The sequence below is a fragment of the Vicugna pacos genome, chromosome 5 (assembly GCF_048564905.1).
Source record: "Vicugna pacos chromosome 5, VicPac4, whole genome shotgun sequence".
NCBI lineage: Eukaryota > Metazoa > Chordata > Mammalia > Artiodactyla > Camelidae > Vicugna > Vicugna pacos.
Window position 1 is genome coordinate 79242840 of NC_132991.1, and position 24604 is coordinate 79267443.

General features: G+C 52.6%; 1 protein-coding gene across 16 annotated transcripts in view; it reads right to left on the minus strand.

The window, feature by feature from the left end:
* Window positions 1-24604, minus strand: part of TNS1 (tensin 1) — a 216275-nt gene that overhangs the window by 43804 nt on the left and 147867 nt on the right. For all 16 annotated transcript variants that reach the window (XM_072961624.1, XM_072961616.1, XM_072961623.1 and 13 more), the window contains one exon: window positions 1055-2626. In XM_072961624.1, coding sequence (XP_072817725.1) covers window positions 1055-2626 — 1572 coding nt within the window. The remainder of the gene's footprint in view (window positions 1-1054; window positions 2627-24604) is intronic.

The window sequence follows — 24604 nt, forward strand, 5'->3', positions numbered from 1 at the left end:
ATGATGTGCTGCTAGACCAACTCTCCAGAGCAGGTGAAGCCCTGACTGCCAACTTCCATAATGTGAATACTTCATTATGGCCAATCTCAAGTTACCAATAGTTGAACTGGGGACTATGCTCTGCTCTGAAGCATAGGAGCTGGGTGTCCATGCCCCTACACCAGATCCTAGACCCAGCCCACTAGCCAACAGGCCTGGCCCCAGCTACTACTCCAAACCCACCATCCATCTCCAGGGAGGGTGTCTCCCTTCCTCCCTGCAGCTGGCATGGTGACTCAGCTTCCCCTAAATTTAGGAAAAGGGACAGATGGCAGAGTCAGCTGCCCAGCTCCTCTTCTGCATCCCGGCCTCACACCACCCTGTCAGCGGAGGGGCTTGGTACAAGTTCCCCCTTGCCCCAGGCTCTGGTTCACCCGTGGCTGGACTTCATGTCAACCACAAAACCAACTCATAGGATTTCCCGCCCAGTTTGGCTGCCCCCACGGAATGGTCATCAGCTCAGGCCAGCAGGAAGGAAGGGAGACTTCCTGCCCCTCCCAGCATGGCCCTGGGCACGCCACTGTTTCTTGCATTTATCTCCCCAGTAAGCTCGACTGGTTGCCCCACTCTCTCTCCTCTCTCCACAAAGATAAGCTCATTCTCTGATAGGAAATCTGTTCTCCAGCCCCAGAGTCACCACCTGCAGATTGCTCTAGGGGGCAAGCCTTGCTTTCCCAGGCTCTGGGTCTTTGCTCCCCACCTCTGTTGTAGCACACACTACACTGTTAGGATTATCTGTCTGTGTACCTGTTCCCTCACTAGACTGAAAGCTCTTGAAAGACACTGATCTTTGATTCTCAATACCCGTCTTAGAGCCTAACAGACAATGAATGCAGGAAGGGATGGCTGGCATGTGGGCTCCTGACAGCCTCTTCCTCGGGCCAAAGCAGCGCCCACTGAGGCATGATGGCTGTGCCTGCATTTTCCCCCAGCAAAACCAACCAAGACCGAAGAGGGAAGGTGTAGAGGAAGTCAGGAGGGGACAGCCAGCACTGATGGTCTCCAAGGCTCTTACCTGCTACCCGGTGGGCCACCAGCCCCTCCAGGTTCAATGGCTCCTCCTCCGGAGTTCGTGATGGGTCTAAAGTCATCTCCTTTGGTGGGAGCTGAGGTTGAGCGGTGAAGCCAGGAAGAGAGGCCGGAGGTTGCTGAGGCCCTGGCGCACTCTGGGTGGTTGGAAGGAGGGCAGACGAGGAGGAGGCTAGGCTCTTTGGATGGTAAGTCTGAGTGGGCCCAGCTGGACATGGCTGATAATCATAAGGTGAGTAAGGCCTGCCAGGAGGGACGGACTCCAGGGAGGACCGGAGGGCCGGCTCAGTGGTTCCCAAGGAATGCCCACTGGGGATATAGCCGGATCTGGACTGGGTCAGTGGATGGGACTGGCAGGAGGAGCCAGAGAGGGGCTGGGAGGAGAGCGGGGAAGCCCCTGGCCAGGCCCCGGGGACACTCTGGGACTTGTGCAGGGGGGCAGCCGCCGTGGCTGGCTCCAGATCCAGCATCAGCATGTTGAGGGCTTCGATGGACTGCTCGATCTCCTGCTGGGAGGCTGCCCGTGGGAACTCAGGGAGGCCAGGCATGGGGGGCTCTGCCAGTGGCTGGGGGCTAGGTCTGCTGAGCCCAAGACCCTCCAAGTGGGCTCTTTCTTGCTGGCGAGGAGGTGGGCGAGGCTGCTGCTGCTGCTGCTGCTGCTGCCAGGAATTCAGGCCCCTCTGAACAGCCTCCCGGCTGCTCCCGCCACGGGCTGGAGCTGGGGGCAGCTGGGGCTCGGTTTCCGGAAAGGACTGAGAGCGGAACATGCTGCTAGGATCATGGCCATAGTGGGGGGTGGTCACTGACTGTGGCCAGGCTGGCTGGGGCCCCTCCCGCTGGTAGCCAGCTAAACCCTCCTGTGCAGAGTAGGAGGGCCGCATGGGGGCCACGTGGCCAGCCTGGGCAGACACCGCCCGGCTGGCAGACTCATAGGGGTAGCCCCCGCCATTGACCATAGTTTCCACAGGGTAGGGCTTGTCCAGACCATTGGTCAGTGGAGACAGGGCCTCTGGGTAGCCCCCCTCACTGGTGTTGGTGACCCCATCCAGGGAGGACAGTGTGCCCATGCTGCCCACGCTGTGCCCATCCTGGTTAGGCAGCTCATCATCCAGGATGTCTGTCTCCCGCTCGGATGCCAAGGCCCCGCCGTTGACGTGAACCTGGGCGGGGACGACGTGGCGGCCAGAGGAGGGCGCAGCAGGGCCCCCCACTGGGCGGGACAGGAGATGCTGGGTGTGGTACATGGTGCCTTGCTTCTCTCGCTCCAAGCCAAAGCCACTGAGCAGGCGGTCCAGCTCGCGCTTCTCCTCGGGACTCAGGGCAGCAGCGGCAGCAGAGGGGCCCGGGACAGGCTCATCGGTCTTGTCTGTCTTGGTGGAGGCCGTGGAGTTGCCCGAGTCGCTGCTCACAGAGAGGGTGTGCTCCACGTGGTTGGGGGTGGCCGAAAGGGCAGGACGCGCAGCGTTGACAGCCCCAGTGCTGCCGTGCAGGGAGTCCTTCTTCTTCACCTTGGCGTACAGGCTCCCATCCAGGGGTCCCTGGGTGTGGCCCACAACCTCTACAAGAGAGGGCCAGGAAGGGAGATAGAGATAGCAGATGTCAGTGGGAGATGGGACATCTTCTATTCTCCCAAAGAAAGCAGCTGAAAGCTTCCCTTCCTTGGATCCCAAAGCATCCTTAGCACTCCAAGACAGACCTGAGGAGGGCCAGAAAAGCAAAAGGACAGGAGGATCCCTTCCCTAGGCTCTTGCCCTCCCCAACACCCGGCATCAGGGCCAGGCAGTGGAGCCCAAGATTGGGCAGGGGTCCTGGGGGCACAGTGCCCCAGCCCAAAGCCTGGTTCTGGTATGTCACTAGCTTCCCAAGGACCTGGAGGTGCTGGGCCAACGTGGGGTTCAGTAAAGCCAGGAGGCCCCTTGTTAAAGGGGACACACTTTCCTCTGAATTCTGGGGCCCGTAGGGGTCTGAAAAGGAGATTCAGGGACCAGAGGTGGAGGGAGCATCTTAGGGATGGAGAACATAAAAGCAGAGTTTGCATCAGGGAGAGATGTCCCCCGGGTCATTTGTCTGCAGACAGCTCTGGGGGACCCCGTGAGCAATACTTTCTCTGGAAGGAAAGAGTGAGCGCTGGGTGGCTGGAGGCCAAAGGGCTGACTCAGGAACGAAGAACTTCCCCGCCCAGAGGAACTCGGTGATTTCACACCCTGTACAGTCAGCAGCCCAGCTTCCAGCCATCAGACACACACCCCACCGCGCGCGTGCACCTCCCCTCCCCTCACTCCAAGGCAGGCCCCAGTTGGCGAGAAAAGCAGGCCCCCTCCCAAAGACAGCACAAACTCCAGCCCAGACACCAACAGTCACACACACACACTCACGCAGAAAACCAGACACAAAGACATCCAGGGAAACACGCTCCACCCAGAAATCACCCAGATCAAACACCCAGACACGTGCACTCGGGGGGCACACCAGACAGGCACCCCAGTAAGAAAGAGTGGGCGTGGACACAAATATACAAAGACCAGTATTAATGGCTAACGTGCAGTCAATACCTAGTCTATGCCAAGCACTTTGCTCCGCTCACACGTACATTATTTCTAATCCTGTGAGTCAGAGGTGCTATGCCTATCTTAAAGATGGAGAAATTGAGACTCTGAGAGGTGAAACCATTTATTTGTAGACACACAGTACTGGGTAACGCTGGGATTTAAAAACACAACCAATTTAAAACATAATTAAAGTAAAACTAAATTTAAATCAGAACTAATTTAAGATCAGAACTAAATCAGAAATTTAAAGATCACACAATTTGTATTATTCTACCCTATCTCTCATATCACTCACACACACACACACACACACACACACTACAGTAAACACAGTAAAAAAGCAGCAATACCCCAAAATAAATACTTAAGTTTAAAGCCACAAACATTTCAGAAAATACAAGCTCCTACCATGCCCAAGGATCAGCCCTCAGGCCAGAAGTGGCAGCTGCTAAAAATAAACACTCATACAGAAGCTCACGGCCAAAAACAAGTGATCAGACAACCACAAAACAGGAACATCCTGATCAACATACACACACACAAACCACAGGCCAACCAGATGACGTCACCCAAGAGTTAGCATCGAGACGCCCGACAAGGCACATTGTCCACACAAACCCCCCAGGGGCTGCATACTCTGCCCATTCCCTTAACTCTCCAGAATCATCTCTCTGCCCCCAGTTTTCCCTGGGGTTTTGGGACCTCAGCCAGCAGCAGGCCCCAAGTGACACTGGGCCAGGGTATTGCCACAGCCCACGGCTCACAGGGATGGCGCTGGTCTGAACTGGAAAGGGCTTTCAGCTGAGAAAGGTCGGATTCTCCAACAGCCTGCCCCTTGTGCCCGGACCCTTAAAGGCTACTAAAATGCAGTTGCACACATGGCTGCCTCTCCCAACTCGCCTGGCATCATTCCTAAAGGGGCTGAAATGTCAGACGAGAGGCTGCCCCTCACGCAGCGTCCCTCCAAAGAAATGGGTTCCGTACTACACACACAAAAGAGACCCCAGCTGGCTGTTTTCAGAGGAGAAACGTGTTGCATTCAGGAGGCTCTCATCCACTCAGATTTTAGGGGGTGGCTCCTGCGAGGATGGGCCCTTGACACCAGTTAATGGGAGTCTGAAGAGCTGTCTTTCCTTCTCACTGTGCCTGGAAAGCTGCTGGCCCCAGAGAAAGCAGGCCCCTTCCTGGGCCCTGGCCCCACCCTGCAGCCCAAACCATTATCTCCTCCACACCCTGAACCTCCTAACCTCCCAAGAACATGCACACATGATCTAGGAAGTGGGGGAGCAGCAAAGGGTGGAGTTTCCAGTGGTCTCACTTACACCCAGAAGGCAGTGAGAAACCCTGGGTGCAAACGAGTGCAAACCTGAGTGTTCCTTTCTGCCAGGAGAAAGCAGACCCCCTAGGGTTCACAAAAGAAGAGCTTTTGGCAAAAGAGCTAAGAAAGCACCTCCTGAGGCAAGGAGGGAGAATTCATACCACCTGACACCTGAGCCCTTCTGGCCACGACCCACTCTTCACTAATTTTGAAAATGTCAATATTAAACTTATTCTGCCACGTCATTTACCCCTACGTGGGCTACTGTTTGCAGCAACAGCATCAGGAATTACAACTGCCAGGCAACGAAGGCTTGATAAGAAAATCGAAAGTGTAAACTGTTTCATTAAATTCTATTTGCTAAGTACAAATGGAAATATCTATTTCTGTCCTCAAAGGAGGGGCCAGCTGCTCCTGACGCCCAGAGCTGGCAGGCTGTTCTGCACCTTCATTGGGTCATCTTCCTTTTCATATCAAGAGGAGAAACTGAGGACATCCACACCTGTCCCAGGTCTGTCTAGCCCCTGGGAGGGCTCTGCTGAAACCCCAGCACACGCATGACATGTGGGGCACACACACCTGCCGCTCCCATCAGAGATGAGGGTACGTGCCTGTGTCCCCCACACTGTGCAACATGCTCGTCACCCCCGTCTCCCCATCGACCACGGTCACATTAAGAGCTATTTACCAGGACCACAAGAAGCCGGAACACCATGTTGGTTTCAATCTATTAAGGCAGGAAGGACAAAAAAGAGAGGCAGGCAGAGCAAAGAGGAGGAATGAAATAGAGGTGGGTAGGAGGAGTGGGGACTCGGAGGGGTGAGGGAAGATGACTTTAAGACTCTTAAGCTAAAGGACCACTAGATCCATCACAAAGTCCAGCAGCCTCAATGGGCAAGGCCAGTTCAGGTTAAACCATCGCAGGTGAGAGGATGTTGGACACCCAGTGGGAAGGGGCAGGGGACAGAGGAAGGGACCTGCCTGGATGGGGCCGTGGGTGCTGGAATGGGTGACAGTGGAGCAGAAGGACAAACTGTAAGGGAAACACAAGGTACCGCAGCCAGTGGGGCGAGCTCCCAGGCCCTTAGCCTGGGCCAGGCTGGACACTGTGCCTGTTTCTCTCGGGAAGTGAAATCCACAGTCTCTTCAAGGCTCTGATTGCTTTGTCTGACTATGTCTCCCCGCTCTTCCCAGCAGCTGCTCCAAGCCCTGGACTCCACCCTCAACACTCAGCTCGACTGCACCAAGGGGCCCTTATTCCACAGCGGCCGTAATCCAGATGTACGCGTCATGCTTCTGGAAAGCTCTGAGGAAAATCCCCAGCTGACTTGGATGCGGACCTCCTCCCTACTCTCTGCTCCCCAGGCTCCCGCCAGTGAACTGCGGAGGTGCCCCTGGGGCTGGAAGCACACACAGGCCAGCACACATCCGTCTCACATACTTCAAAGGAACCAAGGAAATAAACATGGGATGCTAAGGTGCTAAAGGGTTTAGCGCAGTTGTCTTCTAATTTAGATGTTCATAAGAATCTCCTCCTGGCGTTGTTAAAAATGTAGATTCCAAGGCCTATCTCCAAAGGTTTTCACTCATAGGTCAAGGGTAGGGCCAAGGATCAGCACTTTAGCTAGCTCTCGGGGCTTCTGGATAACATCTTGAGAAACCTTGACCCAGACGGTCAGCCTTTTGAGCCCTGAGATTAAGGACCTCCACTTCTCTTACTGATGTCAAGTGGGGAGATACCATTTATTTAGAAGGCGGGCCAGAAAGGCCAACCAGGAAGAATAAAGGGGGTCAGACTACTCGACCGCAAGAAAGCGACTAGAGGAGGGGAGACCCCTCCCTATCCAATCACAAGCCTGTTGTGCACAGAAAATGATTTATCAAGGTTTTCAGGATGGGGGCCCTTCAGGATAAAAAGTCCTTTGGGTCCACATCCAGCAGAATAACAATCATTAGAACACATTACCCGAAGCAGTCATAACCAACCAACAGCCAACGTGGAGGAAAATCAATGCAGTGCCAACAGGAAGAGGCACTGTGCCCACCCTGGACACAGGCGGCTTGGAGGCAGTTGGGGGCCCTAGCAGGCCGGGAGGGAATCTCAGCTCCTTAAACATGGGAATGAGGTGTCAAATGTGTGTTGGTCGGGGAGGTAGGTGAGCTTTGACAAGCCCTGAGGCTCGGCCAAGAGGCAGCCAGGAGAGCAAGTTCTGAGTGTGCTAACCCTTTGGCCATGGGCTGGGGTTAGGGCTAGGGCTACTGAGAAGCAACACACGGAAGCCAGAGGAAGGGACTGGGTACCAGGGAGGCCAGAGGGATGTGGTTCTGGACAGGAGGCAGAGGAGAAGCATCTCCTTCAACCCCACCCATGCCCCAAACGCACCTATCACTCAGAAGGATGGCCTCCGTCTTAATGGCCAACTCAACTTGAGTCAACCACTCAACCACGCAGAGCCTGGCCTCAAAGCCACTCAAGTCAAGATTCAAATGCTTCCTTGCCGGTTTGCCGAGTGATAGGATTCAGGAGCTGACTGTCGTGAGCTGGGCCTGGCACATCCAGACACGCCACACTCCTCTCTCTCCATGTCAACAGCTCTCATCGCCTACAGAGCAAAGCCCAGCCCCTCTCCCCTCCTGACAGATGTGCCAGCCCTTTTATCACCTGACCCCTTGCCTGCCTTTTGAAACCTCACCTTCACTGTCCTCAATACTCCAAACAGCCCCACTCTATTTATATGCTGTTCCCTCTCCTAAAAAACCCTTCCTCACCCTGCTCTGGCAGCTCCCAACCTCCCTGGCGAAACTCCTCCTCCTCCTTCAGGCTCAGTGTGAACTTCTCCGGGAAGCCTCCCTTGGCTTAAGCCCTTTCCTCCGGTCCTCCAGACTCAGATGGACCTTTCGCATGCTCCCACTGCCCGGTTCCTGTGACTGTACCACCGGTCACCCACTGGACGCTCATTACTGATGTCCATGTTTACCTTCCCCACTAAGCTCCTTGAGGAAAGGCCTTTATGTCTTTCTCTCTCTCCCTCAGTGCCTGGTTCCCAGATAGGACCGTTCGCATGTGGTCTATGTGAACAGAGCCTCTTAGAGTTCAGTGCATAACTTCACATAGCGATTCAGGATGGCTCTACAGAGTGCAGGGCCTGGCGCTCACTAGAGGTTTCTTCAATGCTTCTTGCATGACATGAACTAGCCCTGTCAGCACTGAGATGCTCTTCTTCCACTGCTCCCCAGAGAAGTGAAAAATCAGGTGGACCCCAAGCTTCTCCCAAAGGGAAGAGACACCTTGCAGCCAAGATATCATGAGCGAAGGGTACTCTACAGAGTTAGCAGCACAGGCTGGGCCCCAGGGAGGTCCCTGTAAATTGGCTGAGCCAGAGCATACCCCAAGTGTCCCCCACAGACTCCTCAGCCACGCTCCAACCCAGTCCAGTGGACACTCACTTTCTCAGCCCAGGACCCCTTCAGGGATCTGATGAATTCCCTCCAAAATGCACACGTACAAATTTTGCACATAATTTCAGGGGGGTGATGGACACCCTAGAGTCCACATATGATTCTTAAATTAAGATATATGCATCTAACAGTTAAGGTGCTGCTTCTAAGAGGCCCTCACTGTCACCCAGACTTCTGTGGAGAACACCAGGCTCCCATCCAAGAGAAATGGGGGAATACAAAGAAAGGGGACCCTTCCAGCTGGAGGAGCCTGAGAAGGGGCCCAGCCCAGAGCAACACATCGAGTTCTAACCTGCCTGGGGGAGCTGTATGGTGTGAGGAGGGGATGAGGACGCAGAGGGCGGTGGGGACCTCAGCCCCATGGCTCAAGCATGGTCAGCAGTTCTCCTGAGACACCCTGGCAATGGCAGCTGGGACCTCCTGTGGCCCAGCCTGTGACAGTCCTGGCCTCCACCCATGCTGACCGCCCCCTTCCCTCTCCCCCACAAACAGCTCGCCAGGGCCTGAGGCAGCCCTTTGTTCAACACAGCTCACAGAGAGTTCTGGAACTTCTCCAGATGGGAATGGGCTTCCTCAGGGACTCTGAGGAGCAGAATTAGGCTCTGAAGAGAAGTCCCTGAGTCTCTGAAAGGGAACCACACAGAGGACACATGGGTTCGGAGAGGCAAAGTGGGCCAGTGACAGGTGCAGCCCGAGGAACTTAGGTCCACCCTGGAAGTGTCCACTGATGCTACAGTGACAGGCTCAGGGCCCGGCTGACAGGGACGGATGAGTCCAGGCGTGGCGAAGAGACACCTGTCTTTCTCCCTGTACAACAATGCTCATAGGGCACCCACTGCATTTTCAGAGCATGGACCAAGGCAACAAGAATCCTCCCAGGGCTGCCATCAATCTTCTCACAGGTGGCTCTGCCCCCTGTACAAGGGACCTCACCCATGTCACCCAAAAACCTGCCTCTGTGGACCTTCCCTGGGCCACCTCCGTCAATCTGCTCAGGGAAGAAAGAAAGAGGGAGGCACAGGGCCCAGTGTCCAAATGAACTTCAGCCCATGGGTCTCGAAGATGGATAAAGTCAGCATTCAGACAGAAATGGAAAACAGAGCCCCTCCACCAGTGGCTCCTGCCCCCCCCCCCCGCAGCTTGCGGCCCCCAGAGGCAGCAGAACAAGTCTGAGCCAAGAGGGCATTTTAAAAGCAATGGGGTTTGGGGAGTTGCAGGGCCTTAAGGGATCAGTTAATCTGCCGCCCACCCCCCATTTTATAAGACAGTTAGGCTCTGCAGGCTCCTGGGAAGCTCCAAGGTCACCCAGCACAGAGGGCACAGACTCGGCTCCCTGCCTCCAAGTTCAGCGCTCTTCCCCTGACGGCTTCAAGGTGAAGATGGCTGGAGTAGCCTGGGGGGCGGGGGGACTCTCCAACTGTGGCTGCACCAAGAACCTCACAACATAATACAGAGGGCTTGGGCAAGGGATGGTGACAGATGTGTCCCCAGGCCCTCCTCAGGAAGGACCCACGCACTTTACACAGATATCATCTCACTTGACTTCACCCAGAGAGAGGGAGTAGGGACAGAAAACCTGCCTGTGACCTTTATCTCAGACCCAGGGGACCAGTGCCTGGAGAGTGACTGACCTACCCAGTCACAGGCCAGCCCACGCCGGTGAGACAAATGTGAACTTGCAGGGCCAGCCTCCTGCCTCCAGCCTGGCCTTCAGCTCCCACGCCGGGCACTATAACCAGAGCCCGGCCCTCCCACTCCAGGCGTCGGCCTATCCGGGCAGCAGATATCACGGGCACACTCGGGAAGGTAAAAATAGCTCCTGGGCCCACAACAACCGAAGGCCTTCTCTGCCAGACCAGGGCGCTCGCCTGGACACTCAGAGATCCCTGGCAAGGGGGCCGGCCGAGTCGCCAAGGACCCTGCCAAAGTTGGGAGGAAGCCACAAATGGGAGCCCACAGGAGGCCGGCAGGGGAACGGTCTGCACTGGGGGTGCCACAAATTTCAGGCCACATGACTGACGGGGGTGTTATCCTGAATAAATGGGAATGTTTCAGGGGCTATTCTATGTCTCCACCAAGCCCTCAGCTCACCCCATTCTCTTCCACAGCAAACCTTCACCCCTAAACAAGTGAGGTAACTGAGACACACTGCCCCTTTCCAACACCTCCCAAACCCATACCTGAGGCGGCAGCTCTCACACAGGGCAGTGAGTCCAGGAGGGAGGTGGCAAGGTCAGCCCCATCCGCCTCTAAAGGCAGCACGGTGGGCCATGGCCCCCCGCAGCCCTACGCCCTTCCCAGGTCCAGGCCCACCCCAGATCCCAGGCCCCAGGCACAGAAGCCGCCCACCACCCTCTCCCCAGGTCCAGCAGAGAGCCCCACAAGGACACACACGGGAGAGACAGCTGCCCGGCAGACACTTACCCTCTGGACGGAGAGGGAGCAAGGGAAGGGAAAAGGAGCACTCTGATTTGCTCTCTGCTCTTTGTGCCTCAAGTTTCAAATAATTTCTCCATGGCTGCAGCTCCCAGCGCTGTCTGTGTCCTACCCGGGCTCCCTCGGACTGTCAGGGGTGGGAGGAGCAAGTGCCTCCTGCCTGCCCGTGCACCACACACACACACACACACACACACACACACAAACACCGCTCCCTCCCTCCGGCTCTCGCTCACTCGCTCTCTCGCTCTCTCCCCCTCTCGGCTCTGCTAGCGCTGCTTCACTCTGGCTTGTAGGAAGCCAGTGGGATAAAACTCTGTCTGTAATTTCAGCCAGCTGGGTCCCCAGAGCTTCACTTATCATCCTGTAGCTATGCAGTTCTCGAATGACATCACAGTGGCTTCCCAAGCCCTCCACATGGAGTGAGAAGTGGCCAGCCCAGCCCAGCTCCAGCCCCAGCACCAACCCAGTTGCAGCCCCACCTCAATCCCAGCCCAGCAAGGGCCCCAGCCCAGTCCCATCCCAGAGCAGCCCAGCACAGCCTCAGAACAGCCCCTGCCCAGCCCAGGCCCCAAACGCATCATGGCCCCAGGACCAGAGGAGAAATGGGAGCAAAGTGGCTAGGATGTGAGGGAGAAAGAGGGAAGGGTGAGAGCTCCTCTGAGGGTACTGAGATTTATTTCCCCTAACTTTTCCACATTTTTTTCCCATTCTCAGCAAATGAAAGGCAGAACAGATGACAACAATTTTCCAGCTGCTGAACAATAAGGTGGAAATCTTTTTTTTTTCCTCTGTCTCCCCGTCCTTCCCCCACACAGGACAGAGTCTAAGAGCCAAGACACTTCCCTGGCTTATAAAAGGGGGAAAAAACCCAAGTCCCTGTGTTTCTCAGAGGCAACCAGAGAGCCTGAGTAGAGGGACGGGGTATTTGGGTAAGCAGGCTGCTGGAAGAGGGGCAGGAGCCCCAAAGTGAGATTCTCAGTGCAAAGCTTTAGATTCTGGCCCACTGGGAAGGCCAGCAGGGGCCTGGCCCAGGATACCGATCCACCAGGCCCCCTGAGAAGCCTCCAGTCGACTGGCTGTTGGTATTCAGCTTGTTCCCATCTGTGGCAATCATGAATGGCAGAGAGAGTAACTTTTCAGTGTCGGTGACAGCCGCTCTCCTCCTCAAACACCCAGGTCTGAAAGGGCTCGCTAAGCCAAAAGCCACACGAGCTGCCCCAAAAGTCCCCACCATTCCCCTCGTGTGCCCTAAAAAGTGCCAGCGAGACACCAAATTCCATCCTCTACTTGTACTTCAACTGAATGTCCCAACCCAACACCCACAGGTGGTAGGAGACGGCCTGGGGTTTGCATCCAGGCCAGCGGGGGCTTCAGGGCCTGGGTCTCCCCGCCAAGGCCCCAGTTAGTCTGCAACCCCAAAGTGCTTCTGCAGCCACCCCACCCTGATGCCCAGACCCCTCACAGCCAGGGGTGCCACTGCAGGCTTGGGAGGGAGAGGCATGCCAGGTGCAGGCCCCCTACTTCTCCCTCTTGGGAGCAGACACCTCACCCCCAGCCCCTTCCCCGCTGCCAGCATCACCGGCTGCTTCTCTCTGAGAGTAAAGGAGGAAAATGAGAGGAAGAACAAGTGTGCTGCCCTGTACGCTAGACCCTGCTCTATCGTAACTGATGAGATGGCGGAGGCCCCCAGACCAGTGTCGAAGACTTCACAGAAACCAGTAAGAATGGGGAAGGGAGAAGAGAGTTTTCATGCCTCAGGCTCCAAACTGGGCGCAGGAGGGCTTCCGATTCTCCCAGTGCAGGATTGTTGTAAGACCATAATTTGGACAAACTACTATAATTACCCTCCTACCCCCATGGAGCCTTCTAGAACGAACCAACAAACCACAGGTTCTTGAAAGGGTTAAGGTCAACCAGTCCACCCACTTGCCTGTACGCCTACGACAGTGTTAACCTAGATTTTATTTGCATACAACCTTCATGTTTATCTGCACATAGGAACCCCATCAATTTAATTATTTTTAAAAGATTTTGTAAAATTCTAAAAATAAACTTAACATCAAGTAGCTCCAAGCATCAATATCCACGATATCACAGATTTGGTGTGAAAGCTCTATACTTTTTTTTTAATGTGCATTAAAATAAATACCCCTAAAATCATTGCATATATAATTGCCAGTCTGGCCCATGTGCCATACTTTGGAAACACTACCACGCGGCAGTCCCTGTAAGCAGCATCCCGGTCCTGCAGTTTTCTGCTTCCACCCAGGGACTGGCTGCACCAGAAGCCTCTGGGGAGTTTTATAAAAAACCCTGATCCCCTGGCTCCACCCCAGACCTCCAGAGGCCAAACTGTGAGGGGTGGGGCCCAGGAATCTGAATGGTAAAATACACTCCAGTTGAGAACACTAGGCAGCCAGGTTTGGCAAAAAAATTAAAAAGTCCTGGCTGTACTTACCTGTTTCCGGCTATCGGGATCTTACTGTCCCCCAAAAGGCCCATTTCATCATTAGAGGTAGATTTTAGCTCCCTTCTTTTTCTACTGACTATTCTTGTTGTGCCCAATGGGGTGGCTCAGACAAGCTGAAGCTCTGCCACACGAGAGCTCTTCAGACCCTGAACGTGGTGCACACTGTCCTCCTGAGTCTCTCTGACAGGCAATCCCCTCCAACGCCAGGACCGGAAGTCCCTGAGCTCGCCGTACCATACCTTCCCTTCGCTTCTCTTCACCACCTGAGCACTTGCTACCAGTGGTTTTTATCATTCTGAAGCAAGGGACAACCCATGTGGGCTCTCTGACCTATGAGGAGCACCACAGGACTAACATCTCCCAGTTTCTGGAAACCATGTCTTTAATAATGCAGCGTGAAGTTGTACCCAGCCCTTGTGATGCATGTCACTTCAGCATCTGCCAGGAACACGGGGGCTAAGAACATGGGCACAGAGTTCAAGCAGACACTGGTTTAAATCCAGACACTACTATTTACTAGCTTAGAGTAAACTTGGGCCAATTACTTAATTTTTTTGAACTTCAGTTTCTTTATCTGTAAAACGGGTATCTCCGAGGGCATGGCAAAGACCAATACCAATATAATATGCGTAAAGCACTCAGCACAGCATGCGCAGGTGCTCTAAATGAGGCAGCCACACATATACAACCGCCACCACTACAGTATCTGCCTCTCCTCCTCCCTCCCTACCCGACCCCCCCCCCGAACAGCACCTCGGTGACCCTATCTCACTGGGCCCAGATGAAGCACGCTCATTGCTTAAGCTTCAGGACCTGTCCTTTCTCTGCTCAAAAATCGTGGCATCAAGTGTCCAGCAAAGAGAAGAGTCTCACGAAACAGCTGAGGATGTGATGTTCAATTAACAAACACTGGGACTGTCCCAACATCGGTTATTGCCAACATTATACCCGAAAATGCCACTGCCTCTCCCATCTCCAGAGATGGCTTCAACACCAAAGACCGGAAGGAGGGAAGGATGGCATCTTTCCAGACCTGGGTTTTTGCTCTTTCTCTTAAGGAACAAAATGGCTGAGTGTTTTGGTTTCCAAGCAGCCCAGTCCTAGAACAGGAGCAGGAAGCAGAAAAGAGTGTCCCTAGTGAAGGGCTACTTCACATCCTACAAGTGGGAGAAGTGAAGTCCCAGAGACAAGGGGCTGAAGGGACAGCTAGACCAGTGGTCCTCCCCTAGGGCATGGGGCATCCCAGGGAACATGCGACAATGTCTGGAAATATGTGGGGTTGTCATGTGTAGAAGAAATGCTGTTGGCATCCAGTGGGTGGAGATGCGGCCAGACATCCTGTAACACACAGGACTGCCCCCATACTAGGCTCGCGTCCAATGTCAGCGGTGCCCCAGCCTAGAAGCCCTGAGCCAGACTGAGGGCAGAGGGAGTTTGGGATGTGAGAGACAGAGCTCGGGCCCAATTAAGGAGTCCTGGGTCCCAATCCCAGCCAAGCTGCTAACTCGACACTTGACCTTGGCCAAGTCATTTCCTTTTCCTAGGCTTCCATCTCCGAAGTGGTAAAATGAGAGAGAAAAGCAAGATGAGCTTTGAACTCTAAAGCTTCTGATTCTAAGCAGAACACAAGGAGGAGGAGAGAGGCCTGGGTGTCCCAAGCATCGAGATGTGAAGGTCTCAGGGGAGAGGGAGGACCCCAGGGAAAGGCGGCTGTCTGTGTGGGGTGCGGCTCAGGGTGTGGCATAGGAACAAGTCACAAACTCCCACAGGACCTCCTCCCTGTCTTCCAGGCCAGAGCATAGAGAAGGCAGGCGACCCAGAGCCCAGGGCGGGCAGGCTCTGGGCAGCCCTGGCATGGCCCCAGCCTTCCGGAGTCTTCACTCCCCTCAGGACGGCAGCGGACAGGGCCAGGCTCAGGAACGGGTTCCCCAAGAGTAGGGCAGGAAGCTCAGTGCCAGAGGATTACGCAGGAAGGGAATCGTCAACTCCCAGGCAGACGGCTGAGTTGGACAAGGGTCTGGGCGTATCCATTCACCTCCCTCCCGCCTCTCCCGACTCGGATTGCCTCCGGGCACGGACATCATCTCGGTAGCAGTCCTCACTTGGGAGGGATGGCGGGAGAGTGAGGAAGGACGTTCCTGGGGCTTGGGGAGGCAGGAAGGATGAGATAGCACAACAGAACTGGGTGGGCGCATTTTAACTATGTGCCTGCACATTAATGGATGTTCTCTCGCTTGCTTCCGCGCTGCCCTTCAAAGTAGGGCATCCATCTTCCTGGTAAAGAGGCTGGAGCTTAGAGGCTGTGGCTTGTTCAAGATCACACTGCCAATCTGACTCTTACGTTCAAGTTCTTTCTACTTCCCCGAGAGGAAGGAGGAAGGAGAGGGACAGGGCAGAGGATGAGAGCTTGGAGGATCCAGTAGGACGAAGGGAGTGGAGAGAGATGATTAAATCACAACTGGCCCAAACCCCACCATCCAAGTGGGTGCTGTCCCACCAAAGAGGTCCCCGGGAATTTTAAGCATTTATCCTAATGATGTTGCCAGGGCTCAAAGCATTTCTGTAAACTTGTAGGGAACTGCCTCAGAGCTGGTTCATAATGAGCCCATCTCTGCACTTAGGGTCTATCGCATGTCCATGGTACTTAACAAGTCCATCAAAAACCACACTGAAGTACTGATTACCAGGCTGGCCGTGTTTTACATGACAGCTCCCCTCACCTCACTGCTGTGGGGATGTACAGTGGGGTGGGCTCCTATGCACGAGTGGTGGTTGTGTGCAGAGGGCTCTCTGTGGTTCTGTGTTTGAGTGGGTATGGAACGGGGATGGGTGGAGGATCTGGGTGGGTCTCCGCTTCCTCTCCCAAATGTGACCCTCTGTGTGCATGGGTAAAAGGAGGCTCTTGTAGGCCCCTCTGTGGGGGTCTCCCAGGCACTTGTAGACAAGCTCACACAAGTGAGGAGATGTGAGCCGGAAGCAGGAAGGCCCTGCTGCAAAAGGACAAGCTGAAAGTGACCCTTCTTACCCACAGAAGCTACAGCACCATGGGGTACAAGCCTGGAAAGGAGATGGGAGCCAGGGCACCACCACCAGCCCTCTTTCTATCCTTGTGTTGCATGAAGAGTTCCTGCCTGGTTCTCGAAGTTTCTCAAGCAGTATACAGACAGAAGGGGATGGAGGAAGGAAAAAGGAATGATCTGAGAAGCTTTGAGCTTTCATATCAAAATCTGATCTCACTGCCCCTGGAGAAGGAGAACAAATATCGAAGAACAAACATCAAAGAACACTTTGCTGCTAACAGTTTTTTGAGCAATCAAAACAACACAAGGGGCATTGACTGGCTGTAAGGATGTAAAGACATGGTCCCAGATGAGAAAGGCAGTCAGCCGCTCCCGGCCCCCACCCACCGACAGTTCTGCACTGCTTCCCAGAACCCGCCTGCAGCCTGAGTAAGCCAGCTTGGAGTGGACCAGGCCCTGGCCCTGGAGGGTGGGAGGGAAGGCAAGCAGGTCCGACATCTGGAGCAGGGCACCTCCACCACTACAGGAGAGTCTTTCAGGTGCAAATAATGCTTCAGCAGAGAAAGGGAGAGGCAGGAGAAAGGGGAGTGTGGCAAGGCTCACGAGTCCCCTCTGCACACAGAACCTGCTGCAGCTTTGTCAGAGCTCCCTACAAGATGCCTTCTCGCTCCCTAGAAGCTGTCACTCACCCGATCTGACAGATGCGTGGGTGGAGGATTCGCCTGAACCTCAAGAAAACCCAGTCTTGCCACCAGCTCCCCTTTCTCACATCCCTCAGAGGCAAGACGGCTCTCCTGAGGACAGACCTCCACCCCACCTGCTGAAGCTAAAACCCACTCTCTCCAGCTCTGCCTCCCAACCCCTAACTGGCCACTGCACAATAAAGAGATCTAGAGAAAGTGTTGTCTGGTAGCAACAGCAAACTGGGAGTCAAAGGGCCAGAGGACTACGGAGTGAGCTTGGATGGGTCTCAGTTTACTCCTCTGTGCAATGGGAGAGTACAGCCGGGTCATCCCTGAACTCCTAGCCAACTCTAGATGCTCAGGGATCCAACTCAGAGAAGATGCTCAACCAGGCACTGTCAGGGTCTCAGAGCTCTTGAATTATGCGGACCTGACTCTCCTCACCTACTTGGTCTTGCCTGGGTGGCTCCAGGCTCCAAACTGGTCCAAGGCTATTTCTGCAGCAGACACAGAGCCCCTGGGGGATAGGACAGAAATGGTGACTTACAGGAAGTCTGGAAATACACACCAGGCTGCAGAGGTTCCAAGGGCCATGCAGGGAGATAAAGAGGTGGATTTATTTTCATCAGTGAAACACTGAAACCCAGTCTCTGGAGTGAGCTGACCCAGCAGACGGCGGCAGGGAGCTCCCCCCGCCCCCCCCCAGAGCAGAATTAGCTAGATCACAGCCTCCCAGGTCTCACCAATGGGGCCGATGATGGGAGGGGACAGAAGGGGAAGTCAGGGTTAGCCAGTTCAGCTAGGGTGACTCCAGGCCCCTCAGGCTGGCCTCTTCCCATCATGCCACTGGCCTGCAAGGGTCTCCGGGATGCCAGCACAGCAGTGCTAGGTTCACGTGCCCACTGGGGTGAGGCGGGGTAGCAGAGGGACAGGAGGCAGGGTGCCTCAGACTCCTGCCCTCATGAAGCTATGGTGAGAAACAGCAGCCGCCAGAATCCCAGCTCTACATCTACCTGGCTGTGTAAACACTGGGAGGCTACTTAACCTCTCTGTGCCTGTTTCCTCATCTGTGAAATAGGAACAAGGATATTCAGTTCACAGGAGGATGATGAGGAGTAAAGGACATAATGGGTACCTAATAGACTCATGGAGGGTGTATACAGAAGGGAGAGGTAGATTTTCCTCCTAGTCCCTAACCAAACTGCTGTCTGGGAGTGCCAATTAATTCAACTCTCACAGAGGCCAATTTGGCATTATCAAAATTATATATGCATATTTTCTTCCATCCAGCAATTTCACTTCTAGAAATTTGTCCTACAGACAGATTTGCATAAATGAAACTGTATTATGTACAAGTGAAAAGGCTACTCACTGCAGCATTTCTGAAAACAGCAGAAGATTGAAAACAACACAGATGTTCATGTTACTTAAATACAGTTAAATAAAATACTAGTTAAATAAAACACAGTACCTATATGCAGTGGAATATTATGCAGCTGAAAAAATGAGAAGGCTTTTTATATGCTATTATGAAAAGATCATCATACTATAGTGTTAGGTGAAACAGCTCATGTACAAGCCAAATCTTTACAGTGGCCACTAGACCCTAATGATCTGGTCCCCATCTCATCTGACCTCATCTCCTATTACAACCATCACTGCAATCACACTGGCCCCTTGGCTGCTTCCCAAACATCTCAGGTGGGCTCCAGCCTCAGGACCTTTGCACTTGCTGTTCCCCCTGCTCTTCCTCAGTTTTTGCTTGGCTGACTCCCTCACCTTCTTCAATTCTTTGTTCATGTGTCCCTTTCTCAGTGAGGCCTAGGCTGATCAGCTTTTTAAAAACTTTCAGCTCACCATTCGATGTCCCACAACAACTTCCAATAACACTCACTCTGCTCTATTTTACTTCTAGAGTATTTATCACCTTTTAACATGCTCTCTCGTTTACAGCTGCTCCTTGAATAATGCGGGCGGGTTAGGGGCACCAATCCCCTGCATAGTCAAAAATCCACATACTGCTTTCTCTGCCTCAAAAACAAAAGAATTAATAAATTATTCACCCAAGGGCAGGAAGCTGAAACAGTTTGGATAAAATCAGGATTCAAACCCTTGTTCTTTTCAGTCCACACATTGTGATCTCTAATTGAACACAAACTTTTCCTCACAGTTAAAGAGCCATAAAATGAAAATACAGACATATATTTATTGGAAAAAATCCCTGTGTAAGTGGACCTGCGCTGTTCAGATCTGTGTCATTCAAGAGTCAAATGCACTTATAATGTCTTTAAAAAAAAATTTTTTTTTATATTGTCTGTCTTCTCCCACTGGGATACAATCATGACAAGGGCAAGGATCTTTGTTTTATTCACTATTATATCCTCAGCATCCAGAATAGTGGCACATAACAGGCACTCGATAAATATTTGTTGAATAAAAGGCAAATGAACAAATGGATGTTACTGAGGACAGGCCATGTACCAAAGAACACAAATGATTTGTTTTTCTCTTTTTTTCTTCTTCTTCAGCACAGCAGATTCAAGGTTAACCAGTAATCGTGCACTCTCGTTCTCCTGCATCCCAATACGTTTTCTCAAGTGGAAGAGAAAGAAGCAGCTTTCCGGGTGCTCCAGGGGTCACCTGGGCCCACAGCCTGGCCAGCACTGATGATCGATGCCAGGGAGGCAGGATCTGTGGAGGTTAGGACTCTGGAAAGACCCTGGGAGTGAGGCCTGCTCTGCCCCCAACTATCTGTGGGACCTCTGCAAATCCTCCAACCCCTGAGCAGAGGGAGCAGTTCACAATAGGAATGGAGCCTGGCACTTGGATGATGCCAGGGGAAAAGTTTCTGTAGGAAGAACACAGGACTTGCAGCCAGAGGCTGGGGTTCAAAGTCCAGTTCAACAACTGGGATGGTTGAAAGGTAAACTGACTCTCACTCAGGGAAGCACTGTGTAAAATACCACTCAAGGGCAGGTGGCAGTATCGGTAACAGCTAATGTTAACTGATGTCTTTCTATGTAACCAACACAGAGCTGAGCACCCATCCATTACCTCATTTAATTCTCAGCCCTATCTAATAACCAAAAACTTCCCCAACTTGGGAAAGGAAACAGTCACCCAAGTCCAGGAAGCACAGAGAGCTCCACACAGGATCAACCCAAAGAGGAACACACCAAGGCACACAGTAATCAAATTGACAAAAATAAAGGATAAGGAGAAAATATTAAAAATTAGCAAGAGAAAGGCAACAAATAACATACAAGGGAACTCCCATAAGGTTATCAGCTGATTTTTCAGCAGAAACTCTACAGGCTAGAAGAGGGTGGCATGATATATTTAGCGATGAAAGGGAAAAACTTACAAGCAAGAATACTCTATCTGGCAAGGCTCTCATTCAGATTTGATGGAGAAATCAAAAGCTTCACAGATAAACAAAAGCTAAAAGAGTTCAGCCCTATAGAAAAGGTATATCCTTGTCCCCATTTTACAGGGGAGAACACTGAGGCTCAGGAAGACTAAACGATTTGCCCAAGGTCAACAGAAGCTAAGAGGCAACGCTGGGGCTTGAGCCCAGGCAGCCTGAGTCCAGAGCCCATGCTCTCAACCACCATGGCACCTCTACTGCCTCCCTAGGGTGCCCTGGGTTTCATCCTTTCCCGAGCTTCTCTAAGACACTGTCCTTCTTAACTTCAGAGGAAGCTGCCTATTACTGAAGGTGTGTGAGCTCAGTGACTTCGCCAGGATTTTAGAAGGTCTCTTGGCAGGAAACGGAGCATACAGAAGAAAGAAAGAGACGTACAGGAGATGAGTCATCCACGAGCAGCTGGGGAAGTAGATGGAGGGGAACCAGGAAAGAAGGAAGGACAGACCATCCTCCAGATCCCAGATCCACTGAAAACTCTCCCATAAATGGCCTCAGAACTTTCTATTGGGCAGAAAGCAGGGCCTCGGGGAGCGGACTGAAAGGAACGGGCTCTGTTGCCTGAAGAGAAGCACACCAGCTAGTAGGCAGGAGGAGTGGGCAAGATGCAGACCAGCTCCAGAGAGGTAGGGCCTCTTCAAGGCTGATGGAGAGATGGGCCTGAAAGCCAACACCATAGTGGAGAAGTTAAACTTTGCCAAAAAGCAAAGTAGCCTCAGTGAGCACTCATGAGCCAGCCCCAGGCAAACTGGCCTGGACCAGGAGAAAGAGGGCCAGGCACAGCCTCCAAAGGCACGGAGGAACACCCAGGGCCTGAACAGGTCCATCAAGGAATACTCCAGAACAATCCAGAAAGACAGCTCTCACCAGCTCTGCTCTCATTTAGCGCCCATCACTCAGCCACATCCACTGGGCAACAGATCTGGGCTGCAGGGGCTTACCTGCAGCAGGATTTTGTGTGCTGTCTTTTCTCTTAATCTCCTGGTTGTTCTCCTCTTGGACCCCATGAATCCAGTTCCTCAGTGCTCCCCTCACTCTCACCTCCACCTTCTCCAACATTCCCTCTTTCACCAACCCCCAAATTCCACTAACACCCCACCCACCCCACCATGGGATGGGGGCAGCGGTGAGAGGAAGGCCAGGCCAATTTGATTGCTTTCTTTCCCTCAACTTTCTAGACTTTAAGCAATGTTGTTATGCCACTTTTAGTGAAAAACAATTCTGTTTTCAATGCCATCTACTGTCCCAGGCCCAGGATAAAGGCAGCCCCTCTGCAAAGCCATCCACCTCTGATCACCACTATCCCCAGAAGTTTCATCTCTCCTGAGAAGCATGGCTCTTGGCCAACATCCTTCTCCATTTGGCCATGGGTCACCGCAGATGGTGTACCTGTCTGATCCTGCCACACACACACCCTGCTCTTGTCTGCAGGCAACTCCAAGGCACCATTTTTTACAGCACAGAGCTCGGGCAGGGCCCACCATCTAGTAGATGATCTGTAACTATTGGGAAAGGAGGGAGGGGGAAAGGAAGGGAGGAAAGGAAGATGAAAGGGAGAAAGTAAGGAAATGAGGGGTAAAAAGCAGCTTTAGTTGGGTAGCAAAAAAAAAAATTTTGATCAATAGGAGGTTGCATTTCTTTTCTTGGACACGGTTAGAGTCCATTTCTTGGGGTCTTGCCGGGTCCGACTAACTTGCATTTGTCTACAGGTCTGGCAGGAGGCAGAGGGGTTGGTTCAGGGGGAAAGACTGCGCGTTCTCCTCTTCCCTGGCCTGAAGCTGGATATTTGAGCTCAGCAAGAGGGCAGACGTGCCGCTCAGGCCACTGGCCAAGAGCTCTGCGCCCGCTCTGAGTGTGGCTCCAGCCTTCCAACCTCCACCCGATGGCAGAGATTACGGAGGACCAAAGGCACATTCAGTCGGGAGGGTATTGATTTACTGAATGTTCCATGAGCAGACACTACTCTCCAAGCCTGCCAGCTGCCCCACAGAGCAGGGCCAGCTAAGGGTCCAAGGGCATCAGGACAAGCCCCACCCCACTCGGCCAGGAGCAGCACTGAGCAGGTAGCCGGCAGATGCTGGGTCAGCGGTGTCATCTTCTTTACCCTGAAGGTCAGGCCGACCCCACATTTAAATTCTCAGCACTCTGACTTGTGCCAGCAGGTCCAGAGAGGACTCCCTCTTTGGGGAGTAGAAGATCCTCCTCCAGAAGTCATTCCATCCCTACCTCTGTCACTATCTCTATGTAGATCATCCCACACTGAGACCTGTCTCCCTTGTTTCTCAACACTTCTGCCTAAGAAGGCCAAGAGGACAACCTCCCTGCCCGTTAGTCCACCCTCTCACAGTCAGGAAGTTCTACCAGGTGTCTAACTCAAGCCCCTCTTGCTGCAGTCTTCTCTGTTTTCCAGGCCAATCCAGCACCAGTTCCAGAGTAGGAACGAGCTCAGATGAAGCAGCCTAAAGCATTTCAGGCTATGGATGAATAATCTTTTAGATCAAGATCACAGAATGATAAGAAGTATCTCTGACTGGCTCCAGACCCCTACTCGCCCCTGTCAGAACCCTGCCTTCCCCATTTACTGAGGGTATTACCTCGAATGAGGTCCCTATCCTCTCTGTGATGGCCTCAGTTTCCTCACCTATAAAATGAGAGTGCTCATAACCTGGTATTCACACAGAGGTATTCAGGCCTTAGTTGTGACAGACACCCCAGGACATGAACGCCACATTCCAAGAGTAAGGCAGGCGATCACCAAGCAGGGCTTGCACAGAGAGATGGCTGACAACGAGAGAGTGAAAAGCCAACCCACAGAAAGGGAGAAAATATTTGCAAATCATATATCTGATAAAGGACCTACTCCCAGAATATAGGAAGAACTCATAACTTAATAAAAAGACCGAAAGAAAAACAACCAACTTTCAAAATGTGCAATGGATGTGAACAGACATTTCTCTAAAGAAGATACGATGTTCAGCATCATTCATTACTAGGGAAATAAAAGTCAAAACCACAAGAAAATACCACTTTATACCCACCAGGATGGCTAGAACCTCCAAAATAGAAAATTACAAGTGTTGGTGAGAATGTAGAGAAATTGTAATCCTCCTACATTGGGTGGTAAGAATGTAAGATGGTTGCAGCCACTTTGGAAAACAGCCTGGCAGCTCCTCAGACGATTAAACAGTTACTACAGGACCCAGCAATTCCACTCCTAGGTATCAACCCAATAGAAATGAAAACATAAGTCCATACAAAAACATACGTGAATGCCCATCACAGCATTCATCATACTAGCCAAAGAGTAGAAATGATGCAAATATTCATCCACTGCAGTAGATATAAAAACAAAATGTGGTAAAGCCATGTAATGGAATACTGTTCAGCAATCAAAACAAACCAAGTACCAACACACTACAACATGGATGGACCCTGAAAACATTATGCTGAGTGAAAGGCCACAAAAGGCCACATTCCGTATAATCCCATTTTCATGAAATATGCAGAACAGACAAATCTAGAGAGATAGAAAGTAGATTAGGGCTGAGGGTGGGGAAGGATGTGGGGAGTGACTGCTAATGGGTGGGAGGTTTCTTTGAGGGGGTGATAATATTCTAAGATTAGATTATGGGGATGTTGTAAACCCTAAATATACTAAAACCCACTGAACTGTATTCTTTAAGTAGGTGAAATTATGGTATTAGATTATATCAATATAATATTTCATTGTATTTTATTATATTGGGAATATATAATATTAGCTGTTAAATTTTTTTAAAGACAGGGTGGCTGAAAACTACACACACACTACCAGGTCAAGGGAGTGAAAGGACCAGGAAGTGGGAGATTTTAAGAGGGATCTAAGAGAAGAATGTTTTGATGCAAGTGCCACCTGCCTGGGGCTTTTCCTGCACCTCAGTTCAATATGAGTCTGTAGGAGCATGGAAAACAGGAGAGCTGTGGCTAGCTCAGGCCTGCAAGTCCGCATGGTGAGCAGCAGACCTCAGTCCCAGGCGGTGCTCAGCCCAAAAAAAAAGCCTAAGGGCTCCCACGGAGCAAGCAGAGAGAGAGCCAGCCTGGGGCTGCCACCTGGAGGGCTAAACTCGCCTCAGCAGCAGGAGGCTGGAGGGAGCCAGGGATGCTGGGCCGCGGCAGGGTCGTGAGCCTCTGACAG